The sequence below is a fragment of the Micromesistius poutassou genome (assembly GCF_964030765.1).
Source record: "Micromesistius poutassou genome assembly, chromosome: 9".
In the NCBI taxonomy this organism is placed as follows: domain Eukaryota; kingdom Metazoa; phylum Chordata; class Actinopteri; order Gadiformes; family Gadidae; genus Micromesistius; species Micromesistius poutassou.
The window spans coordinates 8,589,762-8,610,911 of NC_140279.1; the positions used below are offsets into that span (position 1 = coordinate 8,589,762).

At 42.4% G+C, this 21,150-nt stretch overlaps 2 protein-coding genes across 2 annotated transcripts; one reads left to right on the forward strand and one right to left on the reverse strand.

Moving 5' to 3' along the window:
• The first annotated feature begins 71 nt into the window (after nt 1–71).
• cep135 (centrosomal protein 135) lies at nt 72–15,969 on the forward strand. Its single transcript, XM_084473274.1, has 26 exons — nt 72–211; nt 506–627; nt 739–929; nt 1,376–1,543; nt 2,039–2,180; nt 2,450–2,534; nt 2,715–2,843; nt 3,173–3,388; nt 3,797–3,862; nt 4,008–4,158; nt 4,325–4,554; nt 4,864–5,016; nt 5,293–5,433; nt 5,782–5,859; nt 6,512–6,663; nt 7,161–7,276; nt 7,539–7,693; nt 7,785–7,840; nt 9,997–10,165; nt 10,377–10,487; nt 10,792–10,977; nt 11,276–11,485; nt 11,965–12,167; nt 14,297–14,401; nt 15,149–15,292; nt 15,699–15,969. The coding sequence occupies exons 2-26, from the start codon at nt 515–517 to the stop codon at nt 15,724–15,726; spliced, it is 3,498 nt and encodes a 1,165-aa protein (XP_084329400.1). The 5' UTR covers nt 72–211; nt 506–514; the 3' UTR covers nt 15,727–15,969.
• A 911-nt stretch (nt 15,970–16,880) lies between these two features.
• chst14 (carbohydrate (N-acetylgalactosamine 4-0) sulfotransferase 14) lies at nt 16,881–19,577 on the reverse strand. Its single transcript, XM_084472494.1, has 2 exons — nt 19,197–19,577; nt 16,881–18,715 (listed from the first exon to the last, which is right to left on the reverse strand). Exons 1-2 carry the CDS (start codon nt 19,482–19,484, stop codon nt 17,885–17,887), a joined length of 1,119 nt encoding a protein of 372 aa, XP_084328620.1. The 5' UTR covers nt 19,485–19,577; the 3' UTR covers nt 16,881–17,884.
• Between the last annotated feature and the right edge of the window lie 1,573 nt (nt 19,578–21,150).

A 21,150-nucleotide genomic window follows, 5' to 3' on the forward strand; every position in this document is an offset into this window, starting at 1 on the left:
ATTCTGGGTCAGTCGCAGTCGGCGCCCTTTTCAAAACACTTGGCGCGGAAAACAAGCTGTCCGTAGTACTAGTAGTGTTTACCATCTATCATTTATTATATTCGTGAGGGAAACAACGGATTATGGTGCATGTGAATCCTACATTCGTCCTAGGAGAAGCTGAACTGTTGGACTGAGTGGATGCTAGCTGTGTAAGTGTCGGGAGAACAAGGTGGGTAGTGGTAGTGGGTAGTAGTCATGGGGATGGCATTGCTGATGGTGCTTTGTTATCAAAACAAAGACAGCTGCCACAAAAGTAGCTGTGAGAAGCATTAAGATGTAAGGGTTAAACATTATACTTTCGATACGAGTTCGGAGCTATCGCTGCTAACGACACATCCTGCCGGCTAACAGTTGCTACCATGGTGCCTGTTAAACATGGCGAACAAGTCGTACCACCAGATAGATGACATTGTCTCAGAATTATCACACTGTTTGTTGCTTGCCGGCCTCTGCTATTTGATAGATTATAAAAATGAGCACCACCGCAGAGAGGAAGTTCCTCAGTCTGAGGAGACGTCTGGATCAGTTGGGGTACCGACAGCCACTGGGCATCGAGACGCTACCACTGGTCGAACAACTGTTCAGGTAAGACATGTCACTGGCAGATTCTGAATGAACGAACCCGCCAGTCTGACACACGTACTAAAATGACGTACAGATGAACTTGTTCTGAATATATTCATTTTGGTATCATAGTGATTTGATACACACAACCGAGAGTTTGCGCAATGCCAAACTTTCTGCTGGGAAAACGGAAAAAGAAGGCAGAAACTTTGACGCTTTACTAGAACCATACAAGACCGACAATGCCCGGGTGGTCAAGGAGAACAACGAGCTGCACCTCGCCCTTCTCACATTAAAAGAGGACAAGGACCGTGTTTGTAGAGGTAAAGGTTTTAACTTCGGTCATATTTTGAGTTGTTGTTGCAGATGCATGCCATGTAAACACATTTCTAACTGTACGTCCCAATGTTGAGGGAACCAACTCCTCTTTCAGATTTTAACCATAATAATAACCGGAAGATGTGTAGTAGTACATACATATGACGTTTCTGATTCTGTTGGATTCTGTTCTCAACTGCCCTGCCAATAGACATTCCAAGTACTTTGAGAAAGATCTATTCAACAGAGGCCCCTCTGACATTTGATCAGTGGATATGATATCTCAAATCCTTAATCAGGCCTTACATTAATGTCATGTGTTCATAATGTTCTGCTGAATTAATTTGTTGCATCTGAACCACAAAAGCCACCTAGAAAGTTAAACAATCGTCACATTCACAAAAATACTCCTTATCCCTATCCCAAATGTATTATCTCTATCTTGTTTTAGAGCTCAAGTCACATGTCAGAAAACTGGATAACGACACGACTGACCTGAAGTTCCTAAACAACCAGTATGTGCACAAGGTGCGCTGCCTGGAGAAGGACAGTAAGACCAAGTCTGAACGCATTCAGCAGCTGCAAGAGAAGAACATGCAAGCTGTGGTGCAGACACCAGGTAATACCAGGACCCTGGACCAGTCCTGTTCAAATAAAAATTTGTTGACAAACTGTAAAAAGTTTGTTGCACAAGCTGACACATCACATGTGACAATATAAACAGCACTATCCTGCACACAGGTTAAAGAAAACAAAGTCAATCAAAATTGAGCAGAGTTAATGTTAATTATTGTGGTAATTTATCTACTGCAGCACCTGTAACCACATAGACATACACAAAATAAGCAAAAGATCACATTGGATCTTCATCAGCACAAGGGCGAGAAGGAGTTTCACCCATACAAATACACTAGGGAGGGTCAATCATGTGACCACATTGACACAATTATGTGGTCACATGACCTTAGGAGCAATTTACAATGTGCAGACCCTACTCTTTGATAGTAAACATGGATATGTGTGCCTTCTACTTGATATCTGTGGATACCTATTGTTATTGGAATTACATCTTTGCACAGAAACACAAACAGAACACATTCGTTCCATTTGACAGGTGGGAAGAAGCGCAGCATCCCTTTCAGACGCCAGAGAATGCAGATAGACGAGCTCACACCTCCGCCTGCCACCTCTGCATATCCCGTGCCACAGCCAGATGATCCCTACATCGCTGACCTGCTGCAGATGGCGGACATGAGGTTGGCTATTCCATGTCTTTCACCATCTTTTGTCACTCGGCCCTTGAAAGGTTCAGAGTTCAAACGCCAGTCAGTCTCCCTGTAGGCGGTTATGCCGAGCCAATACCTCAAAGGAGTCATACGTTGATAAAAGAGTCAATTGCTTAGGATAAAAGCGTCTAAGGCTAATAATAGTAAACAGTTAATTACTTAGACACACAGAGGGATGTTTCCATCATATAAAACTACACAAGTCATTCTAATAAATAACTTTTGGTTGATATTTCTAGGATTCAGGAGCTCCAGGAAGAAATCATAATGGTCAAACTGGATCTGGAAAAGTCCCAGGACTGTATGGAGCAGCTGAAACAGCAGTGTGTGTGTGTGTGTGTGTGTGTGTGTGTGTGTGTGTGTGTGTGTGTGTGTGTGTGTGTGTGTGTGTGTGTGTGTGTGTGTGTGTGTGTGTGTGTGTGTGTGTGTGTGTGTGTGTGTGTGTGTGTGTTGCAGAGAACCTAACGCCGTTGTGTCTCTTCTATGCCCATCTCTTGCTCGTAGATACAAGGGCGTGATAAAGAGGTTGAGCGTCTGAACCGCGCCCTTAGCGGGGGACGCCCTCACGATGTCATCTCCCTAGAGGCTCAGAATGTCAGCAATGAGAAAATGATTGCCCACCTTAACCTGCAGGTCAGTGGAATCTATTTCAATGCACGTGTAATTGCTGTATGCAGTGACTGGAAAATTACTGTGAGGCAAGGCCCTCACTGGTTTAATATAATATGAAAAATTATTCTGGGGAAGCAGTGATGATGTATCAAAAAATTAAATTCCCCTTTACTTTCTTGGTAATACATATATACATAATACAATAAATCCATGACTCACAATTGAATAATTGACCTATCAATAACTCATCATTCTGGTTAGAAAGTCCAATTACACACTACCGAACCATGCTCATCGTCCCTCAGGGAGCACAGCGACCCAACACGCCGGCTGACCTCTCCTTCCCACAGATAGAGTACCTGCAGGCGGCCAACAGCTCTCTGGAACAGAAGGTGGCTGCAGCGCAGCAGAGGAAGCAGGACGCCTCCAGCGAGGTGGCCGACCTGTCGGTGAAGAACCAGGAGCTGTGCCAGGAACTCAGCCACATCGACGACCTGGCCAAGCAGCTGGAGGTGGACAAGGAGCTGGCTCTGCAGACGGCCCACCAGGAGCTGCAGGAGGCCCAGGTCGGAGGGGTGGCGGACCACTGGATGGGGTGGAGGGGTTGAAAAGGGAAGGTGGTCATTGGATATTGACCTAGATGTTGAAGCAGCAGTGTGGTGCTTTTGAAGGGGAATGGGAAATGGTCTTTTATAAAACTGGGCTATTTTGTTAATAATGGCATACTAAGAAGTTTCCATTAATAATGGTAATGGAAACTTGGTTATTTTGTTAGTAACAAAAGAGTGCAGTTTAATAAAATACCTTTTCCCATTCCCCCCAAAAAAGTCTGGCATTTATTTTTTATGTGCCAAAGAATGTTAGACTTTTATTTTACATCAAATCATGCTAAAACTATGCCATTTATGGTTAAATTAAATGCCAATCATCATAACGAAAAGCAAAAATACAATATGGGTTCTTTTTCTCATTAGAAGGAAATTCAGAGGCATCAGAACGACATCGAAGACCTCAAGGATGTCATCCAAACAATTAGAAGGGTAGGTATATTCTGTCTCAATCCTTTGCATTCATGCAGAAAGATTTGTTGTTGGTGTTGAGGCCTACTTCTACCATAATGTAAATCTCAGACTAAAAAGATGAGTTTAATTACTAGCCTTACCTTTTTATTTAATGGAAATTCAGGAGCAGTCTGAGGGGGACTATGAAAGGAACCGTCTGAGTGACCAGCTGGTAGAAGTACAGCAGCAGAGAGACCAGCTGGAGGGTCTGGGGAACTTCATGGAGCAGGAAAAAGCCAGGCTTCAGGACAAATTAGAGAAAATGACAGCAAATGGTAGGCTGATTTTCTCAACCTAAAAACCTGTGATGTTTGGGGTTTCCGGGGTCTTTATTGGTTTTAAGTTGGATTAAACAAATAAAGACCCCACAGCGATATTTGTGAGCAAAGTGTGTTGCCGTTTTTAACAAGTTTGTCCACTACCCTACGTTCTCCCCACCAGACAGAGAGCTGGTGCTGGAGCTGGAGACCATGCGCACCAAGCACGGCATCTGCAGGAAGGAGCGCTCTCCGTCCCGCCTGGACGCCTTCGTCAGGAGCTTAGAGGAAGAGAGAGACCACTACCGGAAGGAGGCCGAGCACTACAAGAGGGTCCGCCGGCCAGAAAGCCTCAGCCTCAGCCCCAACCGGAGCCCAGGCCGGGGGTCCAGCCCCAACTCCAGGAGGGGAAGGGTAAGTGTGTGTGTATAGAGGGCTCTTATTTTGATAAAGCTTATATATATGATGTCAATGTGGTGATGTGAGACTGATTCATTTAATGTGGAATTATCATAAAAAGTGCTTTACAACTCTGAATCTTCTCCAACGTAACCTCTGTACTTATTAGACTGTTCTGATATCCATTTATTTCCCATGATGAATCAAGTTCATCCTATCATATTAATAAGAATTGTATTTGTCACACAGATCAGATTCTGAACTATCTCCACCTAACTAGTTCCATTGCATTAATGGCCTTTTTTAATCCTCTTTGTCTCCAAGAGCCCCGGGGAGGTAGAGTTAGTGCGCGTCGCGAAGGAGCGAGACGATCTGAAGAGCATTCTTCTGGGAATCGAGCGGCACATGGAAGACATCCAGACGGACGTGCAGGCTCTCCGTGTGGAAAGAGACCAGCTCAAGGCTCAACTCAAGCAGGCAGGAAATACCGAACCTCCCATCTTGGAGTCCTAGTCTGTATGAAGGAGCTATTTATGTTTGGATTAGTGTTGTTTACACTTCCCATCATCCAACACAGATTGAAAACAAGCTACGACATTCTGTCAGGAGTGTGTTAGTTATTTTGTGTGTGGGCGTATCTTTAATTTGGTGTTCTGCACCGTTGGCCCTTTGAATTGTTGTTATGTGACACATTAAGATGATCAGCCACTACAGTTTGTTATAACTTCACTGTGTGTTTGTGCATGGCTTCAGCTGCAGGAGGAGCTAGGGTTAGCCCGTAGTGCTGCAGGGGCTCCTGATGACGTTTCGTGGCTGAGGCAGGAGAGGGAGCGGGCCGACTCTGAGCTCCAGCTGGTCACCTCAGAGAGAGACGTCCTCATGGAACGCTTTAAGGTCTCCATGCCGTAGAAACCCCCAAATATCAGATGCATTCCCATAATCCCAGATCCTGACAGCATGACTAGGATTGGGATTGTGACATCAGATCAGACACATATTTCAATGTGCAATGCCTTTTGGCTTGGTGCGTCTGCTGTACCTTATTTGGATGGGACTGTCTCAGATGAGTGGAAGATGTGTTGCATAATACATTGTTTAAGTTAAAGGAATTGGAAATTGCTTAAGGATATTTGGTATGTTAACAAAATGTGACACATTCATTTTGGTGATTACTTGCAATTGGGTTCAATTAGATTAATTTTAGTATTTTTGGTTGAGGCTTCTATGTTAATGTTTTTCCAGGTTTCCCAGAGTGCAACTCTGACAGACAGAAGGCAGGATGAAAGGAGGATTGTAGATCTCGAGAATAACATCAAGAGTGTGAGTCTGAGGAACCATTCAACACCAATCTGCTGCTCGGACATTAGACAAATATACCTTGTCTAGAAAGAAAGAGTATATGTGTGACTTGTTATCTGTGGGCTACAACATAAATCTTGACATTATTTAAGTGTATGAATTAGGGATGGGCATGATTAATCGATGATCGAACATTAATCATATCGTAAGAATTTTCTCAATCACATGATATTTTGATCGATCAAAAGGAGGTTGTGTTGCATTGTGTGAGACCTGGAACAGCCAAGCCGTTAAGGTTCTGATTGGAACCAAATGTTTAAGAGCGCCATAGGCTCATTGTTCGTCTTTTACGAGCGCCGCATAGGCCTCCATTTATTATTATTTTCAAATAGTTGTTCACTTAAACTGGCTTGTATGATTATTGTTGGCGATAAGTTGAATTGTTTCCTGTATTTAAGAGCGCATTGTTTGGCTTTTACAAGTGCCGCATAGGCCTCATTGAGAAAAATATGCTGTATTTTCTACCAACAGGAATTTTTAATATAGCCTATAGAAAATTTACAATTAAATTGATAATTGCTCGTTAATTTTATCAATGATCAATCAAGGACATTTCTTAAAATGCCCATCGCTAGTATGGATACATTTTCTTTCACACTGTTCTATGGTTCAGTTGGAGCAGGAGCGGCGGGAGCTGCGTTCTCAGCTGCTGATTTTGAAGGAGAACGGGGAGGCTGCTGAGGAGGAGCTCCGGACCCGCTCCAGGGCTCTGGTCCACAGTGCAGAGGAGCTGGCCCAACACAGGGCTGAGGGCAGCACTCTCAGGTTGGTGCCAAAGAGGAGAGCACATTCTCCTCATTTAGCATCCACAAAAACTCCACTGAAGTTACAGTAGCATCACCACTGTGTCACCATAGTTACAGTACCATCAGTGCCATGTCAACATAGTTATAGTAGTGTCGCTACAATGTTACCACAGTTAAGGTAGCTCCACAACACTGTCGCCGCAGTAACAGACTCAATCAAGTCGCCATAGTTACATACTCCATCACGTCAGAAAGACCATTTTCACCATAGTTGCAGTACTATTACTACAGAGTCACCATAGGTGCAGTAGTATCACTACAGTGTTCCCATATTGACTTTTTGTGGTGAGTGTTTGGACAATAATTGCGTCATCCATTTGGTCAACTATAAGTAGAATGTGTACAGTTGCTTGTGTAAGTTAGACATTGAATGTCCTCACATGTATCTTTTCTGCTGCTGCTGGAATCAAAGCCCACTCTAGTCTGCTCTGTGTTGATGACGTCATGCGTGTCCAGGCTGCTGCAGGAGCAGATGGAGCACTTGCTGTCCGATGTCCAACACAGACTGTCGGTCAAGACCAATGAGCTCCATGCAACCCAGATGCACATCACACAACTGGAGGAGAGACTAGGTGAGCTAGTCTCTCCTCTCTCATCTATTCAGAAAAATAAGTTGTTAACTTCAATTCACTTTAATGTGAATTATGAATTAATTCAGATTCATAGAAGATAATAATTGTGATTCTTATTTGAATTGATAACAAAAAAGACTTAATTACCCTGGGTTCTTTGCATGATTTAGTGGTGATTTTCATAAAGTGTCAAAATCTGGAAGTAATGAATTTGCTCTGAACCTTTTCTTAAGTCCCATGTCAATACGTTTCCTCCTCCCAGGGGAGCTGAGTGGCGTGGGCTCCTGCCACAAGGAGGAGGTGGCTGCTCTTCACAAGTCCATCACCGCCCTGGACCAGGAGAAGGACACCCTGCAGGACGAGGTAGACCTCAAGACCGAGAGGCTGGTGAAGCTCCAGGAGGAGCTTGCCAGAAAGGTAGCAGTTTCCTTCCAGTCACAACCTTCTTCCTGCTCTTCCCATCTGGTTTATCCGGTCTCATTTCCTTACCTCTATTCTGTTTGCACAGGAAAAGACCCTGGAGGATCTAAGACTCACAGTCACCAACATGGACAACTCTCTAAGGTAAGTGAAAGTGTTATGATGACCCTTCTAGGGGAAAGAAGGGGTAACATAAAGCCAACTATTCCAAAAGAAGCTATACATCAGGGTGAGCCTTGGCCAAAATAACAAACATAACGGAATTACCTTAAACAAATGTATTTTTAATTAACAAATAACAGGAGAAAAGGGGGTAATGCTTTATATTAAGGTAATTATTTTTGCTTTATGAAGGTAAACAGCTTTATTAATTTATTAGCAGTAAAATATGCTCTATGGAATAATGCTTATTAAGGTTAATAAATCCTTTATTAAACTGCTAATTGTGCATTTTGCAGGTACGGGATCTTATTACCTATTAACTAAGGCTCATTACTAGGACCTCAATACAAAGCGTTACCGAAAAGGGGGCACCAAATAAAAGGCCACTACCAGCTTCCAATGGGCTGAGCCAAAGTTCAACATATCCTCAACACCTAAAGCGAAATATGGCAACAGCTAGAAGCACCTAAGAAAGCAAAAAGTGACCAGTGGCAACAAACAGCACAAAACAAAGCTAACAGGCAGGGACACAGAAAGTGCATGTATCAAACAAGCATGAACTTGATGGAGCATCCGGCAGACCAGGTGGAACTGACCGGTGGCTTGACCCTCGTTGGCAATCCAGTCCGGACTGCAGAACGACCACATTTGTAGTCCTAAAAATATAGGAGAGGGACAGAAAAAAACAGAAAGGGGAAAACCGAAACCCCTACAAATACATAGAAACGAAAGGTATTACACAATTATATGTAATGTGGTATTCTGTGGACGTGTTACACAACAACTTAGCAAGAAACGGGAAACGGCAAAAAAATCTAACATCCTATTCGGTAATGGTCTACATCGTGATCATGAAGAGAGATCTGGGTAACCTCAGTCTCTTCCATGTCCCGTGTGGAACCAGGAGGTAGCGGTGTTGACTTCAACATGGCTTTGGGTGCTTCTTTCTCGCACAGTCCTCTTTTCAGGAGAATGCCAGAGTTTCAATACCCTGTTTTGTTGAATTCCCCCTCGCCACGACTTGTTATCACTGAGTAGCGGTTTGAACGGAAGAGAATAAAGAGCAAAAGTGTTTCTCCACCATTATGGCATTGGTCGAAATGTCTAGAGGCATTTTTGGAATTTGTAAGCATGGTCTAAAAAATAACAGCATACAGCATTCCCTTTACTCTGGCTGGTTGCCACTTGGTGTTTGTTGGCAATGTGCAGTTTAAAGTGGTTCACTTGTTTTTTATTGTTTTTGTCCAAGCAATATTTTAACTGATAACATTACCACTATCTTCCAAATCAAAATATGAGTTAGGCAGCATACACTGTGTTCTGCAGCCCCCAATAAACACATGTTGTTGCTATTCTATCTTCTGATAAGCACATACTGGTGGCAGGTAGAAAATGCCATGGCTGTCATCAATTTGAGCCAATTAGAAACTGCATTTTCAATTACCTGTGTTTTCTAGGTTTGACTAAGTGAAGTGATTTCTATTTATATTGAATCCTTTATTCTCTTAAATAGGGGTGTAACAATACACAAAAGTCACGATTCGATACGCACCTCGGTTTTTTAGTCACGGTTCTGTATGTTTTTCGGTACAGCAGTTTTTTATTTTTTATTTTGATTAAACTTTTTTTTATTTGATTTATTAAATTGTATCAAACAAATGCCTTACACACATGAAAATACATCAAATACAATTGAGGATAAAAACACAATAAAGTCCAGGACTTATTTCCATTGTGGTCCTCAACACATCAGCACAAGTGTGTGTGATGATCAATAAAAACTTTTTTCTTTTTTTTCCCGGTACGTACCTAAATGAAACGTGCATCGAACCATTAGACCCGTACCGGGAAAAAAATGTTGGTACAACTACGCCTAACGTTACACCCCTACTCTTAAATAATTTTCATAATTCAGTGATAATACATCAAATTAAACCACAGCATTTCCTCTCCCACCATTTTGACCCAGGTCTTGGTGTGGCCATTAGGTTTGCGTTGAGGAAGAGCCCCACAAGACATGGATAAGTGTGTTTATGTGTGTGTGTGTGTGTGTGTGTGTGTGTGTGTGTGTGTGTGTGTGTGTGTGTGTGTGTGTGTGTGTGTGTGTGTGTGTGTGTGTGTGTGTGTGTGTGGGGCAGGCAGCTGAAGGGCTGTGTGGGCAGTCAGGACAGGGAGCTAACCAGCCTGAGGAGACAGCTGGACTCAGCCCAGGGGGAGGTGGTGGAGCACGGCCGAGCCAGGGACGTGGTGGTCCGGGAGAACCGGAGGCTGCAGGAGGACTTGGCCACCTTGACCCGGGAGAACCAGGTGCACAACAGGCACCATTTGAATCAATAGCAGCTCGGATGTCGTTGTGTGTGCATGAGTCTTGCATTGAAGTATATTGCACTTTTTCAATATGCTGTCATGGTAGTGTCTGTGATGGCGGAGATACTGTAAATAAGTGATGAAAAAGATGGAACCCTGAGTGCTGTACCATGTGGGTACAGGGTCTTGAGGTGGGCTCTGCTGTCCTCAGACCGTGCACGCGGAGATGGAGGAGGCCATGCACGAGAAAGACGAGCTCAAGTCCAGAGTTCACTCTTACATCTCTGAGGTGGCCAGGATCGAGAAACTGATCACTACCAAGGCAAGGAACCACTGTTGTACCCAAATGATTCAAGAATAGAGGTGTATCTGTGCCTAAATGGTAGAATAGTACTCCATCTATAGTTATTTGTGGCTATTATTTGCTACTATCACTTATAATGAAAGGGAGGCGAGAACACTTGATTGTGTGGGATGTCTATCACACATCACAATGATAATCCTAATATGACCAAAGAAATGACTAATACTATAATATAAAGAATATATCAACAATGATAAAAACGTAAAAATCTACGATACAAAGAAAAAAAGATCAACAACAATTGCGGTTTCGGTCCCTGCAGGAGCAGGAGAGCCAGGATTTGCTGGAGCGGTTCCGCCTGGCACACACAACGCTGGAGGAGCGAGACCAGAAGCTCCAGCAGGCCCAGGGCTTCACCAGCTCCATCCGGCTGGAGCTGCTCTCCTCCGACACAGAGCGCAGACACCTCCGCCAGACCATCAGCCACCAGGAAACGGAGATCCAGCAGGTGATTAAGTCTACCTCCCACTAACACAAACACACACATCCTCAAAATGGATATAGGAGGGGACAAGGACTTGAATCCTGTCATCATTAATCTCTATGGTAGAGAGATTAAGTGCCCACTGAAACGTAATGTTTCAGTGTTACAAAATAATAAGGTATTATAATCCTGATGGAGTGCTACAGTTCTAACCAGACCTAAATATATGGAAGACGTTTGGCTCAGACAAAGTTATGACCATGAGATGGATGTGCAAACAACAGTCTGATTGATGATCCAACCTGATCCCTCGCTCCCCCAGCACATGCACGCCCTGCAGGCCTACGATGCCCAGGTGTCCTCGCTGGCCCGGGGCATGGCCCGCCTGGAGGAGGACCTGAAGGGGGTGCAGGGGGAGAAGGCAGCCCTGCTCTCGGACCTGGCCTCCGTCAGGGAGCTCTGCGTCAAGCTGGACTCTGGCAAGGAGCTGACGGCCCGCCACCTCACCTCCAAGAGCATGGAGCTGGAGCGGGTGGGTCGCACTGCGGGGAGACCGAGCCAGTGCCGTCTCTTCACTTACGACTCAAATTGAGTCCTCACATCTTCAGATTTGGCTTTCACACTCATGACTAGAAACAATGAAACCCCCTTTTCCTGTGGGTGTGTGGTGTTGGGAAAGATTATGCTGAAAACTTATACTAATAGACGGAAGACTTAAAATAAAATAATAAATAATGAAACAGCTGATAATACAGCATTATTACAATAAGCCGGTAGTGTGGACATGGCTTAAGGTTATCCGTGTAGATCTACAACCGCATTGAGTTTCAACTTCCCCTCAATCATTCTTCATCTTTCCACCTCGCCAGGCTGTAGATATGACAACGTGTGTGTGTGTGTGTGTGTGTGTGTGTGTGTGTGTGTGTGTGTGTGTGTGTGTGTGTGTGTGTGTGTGTGTGTGTGTGTGTGTGTGTGTGTGTGTGTGTGTGTGTGTGTGTGTGTGTTCTGCAGCTGACCGGAGAGCTTGAGGATGTTCGCTCAGAGGGTGAGCTCCTGAAGAAGCAGCTGGCCAGCGAACGGCTAACCGTCCGCAACCTGGAGGCTCTACTCTCCAACAATCGGCAGAAGGAGTTCCAGAGCCACCTGAGTGCCAGCGAGAAGGAGTCTGAGTTGAGGGTGCTGCGAGACCGCCTCACACTGGCCGACAGCAAGACGTAAGGCTGTTCCACTCGTGAACACTTCTTTATTATATGGTATGAAGGATTATCCAGTATTTTATTATATGGTATGAAGGATTATCCAGTATTTTATTATATGGTATGAAGGATTATCCAGTATTTTATTATATGGTATAAAGGATTATCCGATAGTTCATTATATGGTGTTTAGGATTATCCAGTAGTATATTATATGGTATGTATACTGATCTTCAGTTTTTTACGGTTTGTAAGATTTGGGTGATATTTGTTTGGGAAACGGGAACGACTTAACTTACATAAAGAGCTACTGAACCCACTGAGATTTTAGAAAATTAGTTTTTGGTTGAGAGTTTAAGGAAAGAGGGTGGTGTGTTATCCCCATGGTTACGACCCACGCCAACTTTATGATACTTTATTAGTACCGTCGTTGTGTATGAGCGTTAAATTGAGTGATGTTGAATATAATAAGGTGTGCGCCACACACCTTATTATTATACTATATGTGTCACTATAAGTTATATTATATTACAGTATAATTATGGTGCCATCCATTTGTATGGTACGCCGGTACGTCCTAGCCGTAAGGTGTAAATCTCCCAGCTTTCTTGTGGCATTTCACGGAGGAACACCCCCTTTTGGTCGGTCCCACTCGCTATTCTGAAAGTAGAGCGAGTTCAGTGAGGCCGACCGACAACAAAAATGTCTTTGTATTTGTATCACGTTGGTTATTTTAATGTAGATTTAAAATGCTCTTACACACTTGATTACATTGCTACTTCATGCCGGTCACCAATCTATGCATTGCATGGTCTTGCTGTGCGTGCAATACAATGTAAAGTTGTGTTGTTTGTTTTCGCCCCTAGCTTGAAATATTCACTCAAATGTATCTGCCAACTATGATTAATAAACATTACAAATACAAAATAAATCAACAAAAATACATAGCTTTTATCCACATTTAATTGTGTAATAGACCATACTTGCCTTGCCAGCAACCATTTAAATGCATCTGAACGTCAATTATTTGGGTTAGGCTTGATATTGGTCATTCAAAATAAATCCCTCCTTCAAGTCAGGGGCGCCGGTAATGATGAAGTCTATGGCTGTTTCCCAATGTGAAGGCTGCAGTCTTGCTAGAACACTTCCTTGCGAGTCGCGTTCTATGGAGATGAGGCTAGAGTGCTGGTTAAAGTGCTCCCTAGCGTTTGTAGCGTTCAGAGTTTTGACTTGCTTGTGTGGAAGGGCTTCTGCTTTTTAATACTGCTCCAGTGGTAAATATTGTAATATTTTAATTGTTGAAACTGTTCTTGGCGACAGTAGTTTGCTTAAACACCAGCTACGTACATATTAAAACAAATCAATCCATGCAAAATATAGCCTATCAATACGTTGCAAAAACGTTTGAAAAAAATCGCACTGGTCTTTAAGCTTAATTTTTTGCATTTACATGATGAATCTATAAAAAGCAATACGGCACAAAATATTTCTGAAAACTTTCAAACAACTTCACATGTGTATTGCTGTCCATCCACAATTTTTAAATACCTCACGCAGCGTGTGAACGCAAAGGATTGTGGGTATTTCAGCGAATCACTCAAATAGGCTACCTCCCTCAGCAGTATTCGCACAACACAACCACATGCAGAGAAGAGATAGATAGCTAACTAGCAGAGAGTTGTAAAAGCACTTTCCACCCATTTCAGTGGAGGAATTGGACTCCCAAGCGATGTTATACTTAAAATGAGCAAGTAAGTTACATATCAATTTAGTCTTTCGGCCTGTAGCATATAAACAAAATTAAGCATCTGCCCATATTTCTAACTGCATTTGAAATAGACCTTGACACTCACAAAAAAACTGGTTAAAAATGTTTTGGGGAGAACACAAGATTTTACCAATTTCTTCTCTAAATTTGACACTTCTTTCAGTAGGAATGCTAAAAAAGCATATATTACTATGTTGATGATCATATAAGTTAAATTACCACGTTTAAAACAAAAAAAAAGTAGTTTTCGGTTCACTCACTCTTTTAGGATAATATCAAATGAATAAATCCTGATCTCTGAATGTGATGACTTGTGTATGCGTACAACATTCTTGTTTATTCGAGCTCATTGAAGATTGTTTCTGTGTGCGTGTGATAGTGCAGGACATGCCAGGGAGGTGTCTCAGCTCCGAGGCAGAGTGTCTCAGCTTCAGATGGAGATGGACGTCCTCAAGAGACAGTTGACTACAGAGCGCTTTGAACGGTGAGGTGCTCCTCAGTAGCCTCTCAGGGGCAGCGTTGAATACATGTCAAGAGAGCAGCATGGATACAGCTGTAGAGAAGGACTACTTGAGTGGGAAAAAAAAAAAAGTCACTTAGAGCTGTTGACATTGCTTAAAAGATTATATTGCTTATTAGAACCAACCGGATAAATGGTTGATTTAGATCTATTTTTGGTAGGTTCCAATATAAATTTCATGAAGACATGTGTCCATAATTAATGTGGGTTTTTGCTTGAATTGGATAGTTCATGTTGCTACATTTTTGAAGAATGGAATATACAAAATATGAATGTACAATTCACTTTCAAAATCACAAATGTACGTATCTCTGTCCCGTGCAGATTAAATGGTCGGTACCATCTTAACCATTAAAGTAAGGCCTACACTGCCTTGTTGGCAAACCTCAAGTGAAATGCAAGATGCTGTTTGTTGGGTTGCTGGTCTTGCTTCAAACACACAACAGTTGTATAGCCAGGAATAAAAGGCCTTTTTAGTACGATGTTAACACTGAGTACGACAGTAAGTGTTTGAATAAAACAATAACAATCAGTAATAACATGTAGGTAACAAGTTGCTAATGCGGTCTCAAATAATCAATCGGATCAGTGTAGTGATTGACTACTTATAATTAATTCAGCAAATATTAAACTATTCCTGGTTGTTTAGATTTGCAGTGATCCATATTGTACATCCTGATGTCCTACGCTTACCGTCCTCTTTCTCCACAGCGAAAGGGCTGTTCAGGAGATGCGCAGACAGGGAGTGTCTTTCTCGTCGCTGCGTAGCTCCTCTCCCCACAGCCCACGGCCCCCCTCCCCTGAGGACTCCATCCTTCAAACCCCGGACTGCTCTGCTGACAAGCTGCCAGAGAAGTCTGTACTTTCTTCTTCTTTTTTTTCACAATGGCGTTGCAAATAACAATTTAAGTAAACCGGACATATTATTAAAACAAACTTTTCCTGGGATTTGGGGTGTTGTTTTGGGTCTCTGGTGCTGCCACACGCATACAAACTGAAATAAACTGAAATAAGTCCGTACATGCTTTTTTGAGTGAGCGCTGGGCGGAGATGTCAGAAGCAGGGCAATTCCATACAAAAATAGATTGATTCCTTAAAGCTATTTCCAGCAAACAGCTTCAAAAACATGCTTTCTGGAACTCATATAGTATGTTTATTTGTTGGGAAAACACCATAATATGTCTCCTTTAACAGTAAGATTGACATTTTGGACACTTTGAGTTAATGAATTAAACGTCTGCTTTTCTGTTGTCCTCCACAGTAGTGTGGCAGCCAAGCCAAGCAACTGAGATAAAAGATTTCCCTGGAATTTCTTTCCCTGAGACACTGCTATGCAACCTGGCATCCACACCAGACTGGCTTCAGGATCCAACTGTGGAAGCATCCTGGAAAACTTAGATTCTCCTTCTGCATTAAGTCCCATCCACCAAACTTCAAATCATGATATTTCATGTAACAGAACATTATGGCACAAGTAATAATTTGTGACATGAATTATGTCTCACCTAATTTGTGACATGACCTTCAAAGTGTTTTTCTTCCACGTTTGTGTATGATGTATTATTTATTTTGTATGTGTATCATAAAATATTAAATTATTACTGAATAAAAAGATGAACTTCCATCCCCCTGCTACTATTTCTAATGCACTGTCTGCTTATGGTTTGCTAGGCTCACTGAGGGGGAGGGGCAGAGCCTTGTAGAAGGAAACGCACCATTTCGTTGTTTTGCAGAGGCCTTTATCCAAACGAGACATCCAGTTAGGCCTGGGCGATATGGCTGAAAGACATCACAATATAACTTCATCATATTTATTGATAACTTGATAATTGTAATGACCTAAAAAGAATTACCATGCTGGATTTAAACACTTGTTTGTTCTGTTCACTTAATATGACCTTCCACAGTCCTTCATTGATAAATACTCCAATGTCGATACAACAATGAAAAACACTCAAATATTGTTAATAAGTATGGAACCATGTTTGTGTAACAAACCCAGCTGCTAGATTTGGTGGTCCAGTCTCTTATCAATATATATTGAACATGTTTTATATTGATATTGATCAAAAGTTTATCACAATATGATAATTTATAGTTTTATTGCCCAGGCCTACATCCATTCATAGTATGTTTGTTGAATCGTGTCATTCATAGGTATGAAGGGCTCCAGCATCTTGGGGTTCTTGGGGAGGCCTTCAGTGAGACTAGCCTGGAAACTTTAGGGCAGGAGTCTTAACATTAACCCCAAGCCTATTCTCACCTGGGAAAGCTCCAGATCTTTCAGTTGAAACGGTATCTACTTCAAACAACCAAAGTTATCCTGACTTTGGTTGCTTGAAGGAGTGTTCACATAAAATCTATAATTGGGAGATGCCTCCATCTTGGAAAACCAGACAAACCAATGTCATTATTATAAACAGTTGGAGTTGTGAATAAAATGTTTAATCATACAAAAAATTATCTAATAGACAAGGTTTGATTGTAATAACTAAAAGTAACAACTTTCAAATGAGTTTGGCTGGCAGTAACCTGTTAAACGTGGCAATTTGTTTGTACAATTGATTCAAGTTTTAGGGGGTTAACATGCAGCAACTCTCAGTCTTTGGAATGATTTAGACAACTTTTGTAAAAATGTAATGGAGGGAAAAGCCAATACAAAGAGACATACTTAAAAACATACTTACAAAATACTAGGGGTGGGAATCTCTTGGCACCTCATGATTCGATTCCGATTCAGAGGGCAACGATTTGATTCTAAAACGATTATCGATGCATCAATTTTTTTTTATGTACATATCCGTGCGGGATTTTCAAAAATATATATATACATCTGAGTTTGATCACTTCCTACTTGTGTGATGATCATTAAACACAATCAGCAGATGAATTGCCTTATCTAATATTTTATATTAGATGAAGTCGGTTCTCTACGCAGAGAACCTGCAGGCAGAAAAGAGTTTTCTGTAGCGCTCTGCAGCAGGCAAACAAATGTAATAAAAAAAATAATATATAATTTTATTTTTTTATTAAATTTGTTTCAGATTATAAATTTTTCTGCATCGAGACGGAATCGTTTGAGCGAATCGCAATGTATCAAAGAATCTATTATTTTTCCCACCTCTACAAAATACAATGCTCAGGTGTTTCGTGTTCTGTATGTTCTGTGTTCTGTTCTGTATGGTATATGCATCCCTGCTGTGACCCCAATATATCCTTTAAACAAGTCTCACTCTTAATATCAATTCTGGGTCTGCTACCATTAAGTACCAGGGCATGACATTGAAGTAGCATGATGCATAACTTCACTGGTTTGGTCTACCTGCCCCCTGACGCCTCTTTGAAAAGGGTCTATATATACGGCTTGATCCCTAGGATAACACTGTACAACTGAAAGACAGATTACACATTGAAAAATAATTTCAACACTATAGCCCATGTGAAGCGTCAATGTCTGCAGTGCGGAGTGGTTGTGTTGGGCAGCGGGTATGTGAACAGGGAGAAGTCTAGGATGTACTTGGGGAGAAGGTCCTTCAGCAACTTCTGCGGGAGACTGCACAGGTAGTATTGCAGCGTCTCCGCGGTGACCGGCTTGTACCACGGCTGCCTGACGGGGAAGCGGATGTGGTCGGGAGCCCCCACGCGCCGCAGAACGTACTCGGCGTCGCGCTGCAGGTGCTCGTAGGAGCCGATGAAGTCGTAGGACACGGCGCAGGGCTGGCACAGGTTGTACGCTGGCATCCAGTGCTCGTTCATGCGCTCGACGTCCTCGTCCAGGAGGTACCGCACAAACTCGGCGAAGGTCACGTCGTCCCCCTTGACGGCCGGGCCCTTGGCACCTTGGCCCTTCCTGTAGCGCTTCACAATCTCCACGCCGTATCTCTTCTGGTACGACTCGATCTCCCCAAACTTGTTCTTGTACGCCGAGAGCAGGCGCTCCATGGGCTCCCGCACAAACAGGAACTTGAAGTAGTGCTTGAGGCGGTAGCGGATCTCCTCGGGCTTCAGGGAGGAGAGGAAGAGCAGGTCGCTGTGGTGGTCCATCTTGATCTTGACGTCCACGTTCCCCAGGGCCCCGTTGAGCACCTTGAGCAGCCTCTTCCAGTTAGAGCATGCCACCTTGGGGACATAGCAGTAGAGGAAGCGGTGCTGGTCGTTCACCAGGACGTGCTGCAGCAGGGTTTTTCTCTGCAAGGGGCTCAGGGACCACACGCTGTGGGGCATGCTTTTCTGACCACACATAGTTCGGATCGTGCGGTTGCGGATCTCTTGAAGGATCTGGAAGTGAACCCCCACCCCAAACACACACACACACACACACACACACACACACCAACAAAAGACTGGATAAGATTTACTGGAATATCAAAATAACAATAAGATCTGCCACAAGCTCTTTCTTAGTTATTTTCTATTTCTCATACGATTTTCATTAGCCTTGGTAGGGTCTATTGCGACATGATAATTTCCCTAATAACAACATGCATTGCTCTAGGAGCCTTGAACCATTTTTCCTGATGTTAACAATTAAGAAGGCATTTGTTAAATAGTTCCTGGCTATTTGGATACAAAAAACTATTGGATACAAAAAGTTGTTGGTCCCATGGGTAACTAGTAAGTTGTTTTACACTAGATCAATAACAAGATAATAAAGTTAGTAAATAGCCTAACAAAATGACTTGTGCCTCAGGATTCTACCTGGATGGTCCCTTCACTGAGATCTGCAGAATACCAATATTGGTACAATGCAGACGCATACCTGAAAGTCTGTGTCCACTACCGGGCCGTGTTGTCTGACATGGGCGTTATACTCGGACCGTTGGCCGGTCCCTCGAGGCGGAGGTGTATCCATGCTGTTAAGCATTCCTTTCTCAATCATAAGCAGCAGGCCTCCGGACGCGACGATCACAGCGAACGTCAGGACCGACGGCAAAACGGCAGAACTGTGGCGTACGGAGCTCGACTTAACCGTTTTAAAGTTCATAACCGAGCGGCTTCTTGGCCCGTTAGCTCCTTTCATCGCATAGTCCTGCTTTCGCGGAAGCATGGTTTCTATCCAGTTGAGCTGTATGGGAAGAGATTATATTTTTTGGGGGACAGACTTTAAATTCTACCACGTACCCATAGTTATCGTTAAGACTGCCTGCACTAGTGTCTTCTACTCTTTTCCTTAAAAAGTTCAGCGCCCGCATGGAATTGTGGGATATGTAGGCTTTGCTTTGTGAGAATGTTTGGCCTCAAGGTTGCGCCAGAGTCATTTGGAGAAGTTCACCCCTCATTGGCTTCAATAAGGAGTAATATGGCAAGCCAATTTGACATAAATTCGCTAGACTGGATATGTGTTGCAGATATCTGCAATTCAGTTTCGCCTAGTCAAAAAGAACATTTTGGATATCCGCAACTACATTCCTCCTATCCACAATTGTCATTTCAGATATCCACAAAGACATTCCTCCTAGGAGAAATGACGTATTTTTTGCCATTCATGTCTATGGGGTTTCTCATTACAGATATCTACAATTCAATTGCGGATATCCACTATGTGAATTACGGATATCTGCAACTGAATTGTAGATATCTGTAATTCCAGTTTGAGATATCTACAATTTGATTCTGACTAGTCATAATTCAAGTTCAAGATATCTTTAATTCACCTCAATTCAAGATATCTACATGTCCCTTTTCAGATATCTTAAATTAAGTTTTGACTAGGCAAAATTAAGTTGTAGATATCTCTAACTGGAGTTATGACTAGTCAAAACGACGTTGTAGATATCTCAAACTGGAGTTAGGGATAGTCAGAATCAAATTGTAGATATCTCAAACTGGAATTACAGATATCTACAATTCAGTTGCAGATATCCGTAATTCACATAGTGGATATCCTCAATTGAATTGTAGATATCTGTAATGAGAAACCCCATAGACATGAATGGCAAAAAAGACGTCATTTCTCCTAGGAGGAATGTCTTTGTGGATATCTGAAATGACAATTGTGGATAGGAGGAATGTAGTTGTGGATATCCAAAATGTTCTTTTTGACTAGGCGAAACTGAATTGCAGATATCTTTATCTGTCGTTTCGACTAGTCACAATTACATTACAGATATCTTGAATGAAAATTCCAACTATTCAAAATGTAATTACGACTAGTCAGAAAGAAGTTGTTGATATCTACAATGTTAATTCCGGATAGTCAAACTTAGTTGATAAATGACAATTCGGCTTGCCATAGTCAAAAGGAGGAGTCCTATGGACTATCAAAAGCAAACAGTAATGTTTGCACACGAATGCATATGCATGTAGGCCTACATGTGAATACCACCCAAAATATTAGTGTAAGTGTATTTGCCTACACCTGGTAAATATTGCATCCCCCAAATATATTTGGCGTGTGCAATGCATTAGTTTAGGCAGTATATGCAAAGCACATGTATATGTGTATTTCAAAATGCAAGCTCTGTACAAAGCAGCTACATCAATTACATTATTTGTTTATTTGATTATAGATATTTCGTTTTTATAGTGTTTCTTTTATGTAAAGAAGCACCCACCAAATCCAGAATCACAACATTAGCTAGGCTAGTTGCACACGTCTTTTTTATGTAGACTAGCCTAGTCAAGGCCTGCGGTTCGATGAATACTTTTCTATTAGATGTAGATACCCAATGTGTTCGCGTTATCCATGCAACATGGCCTTTTCATGCATTTTA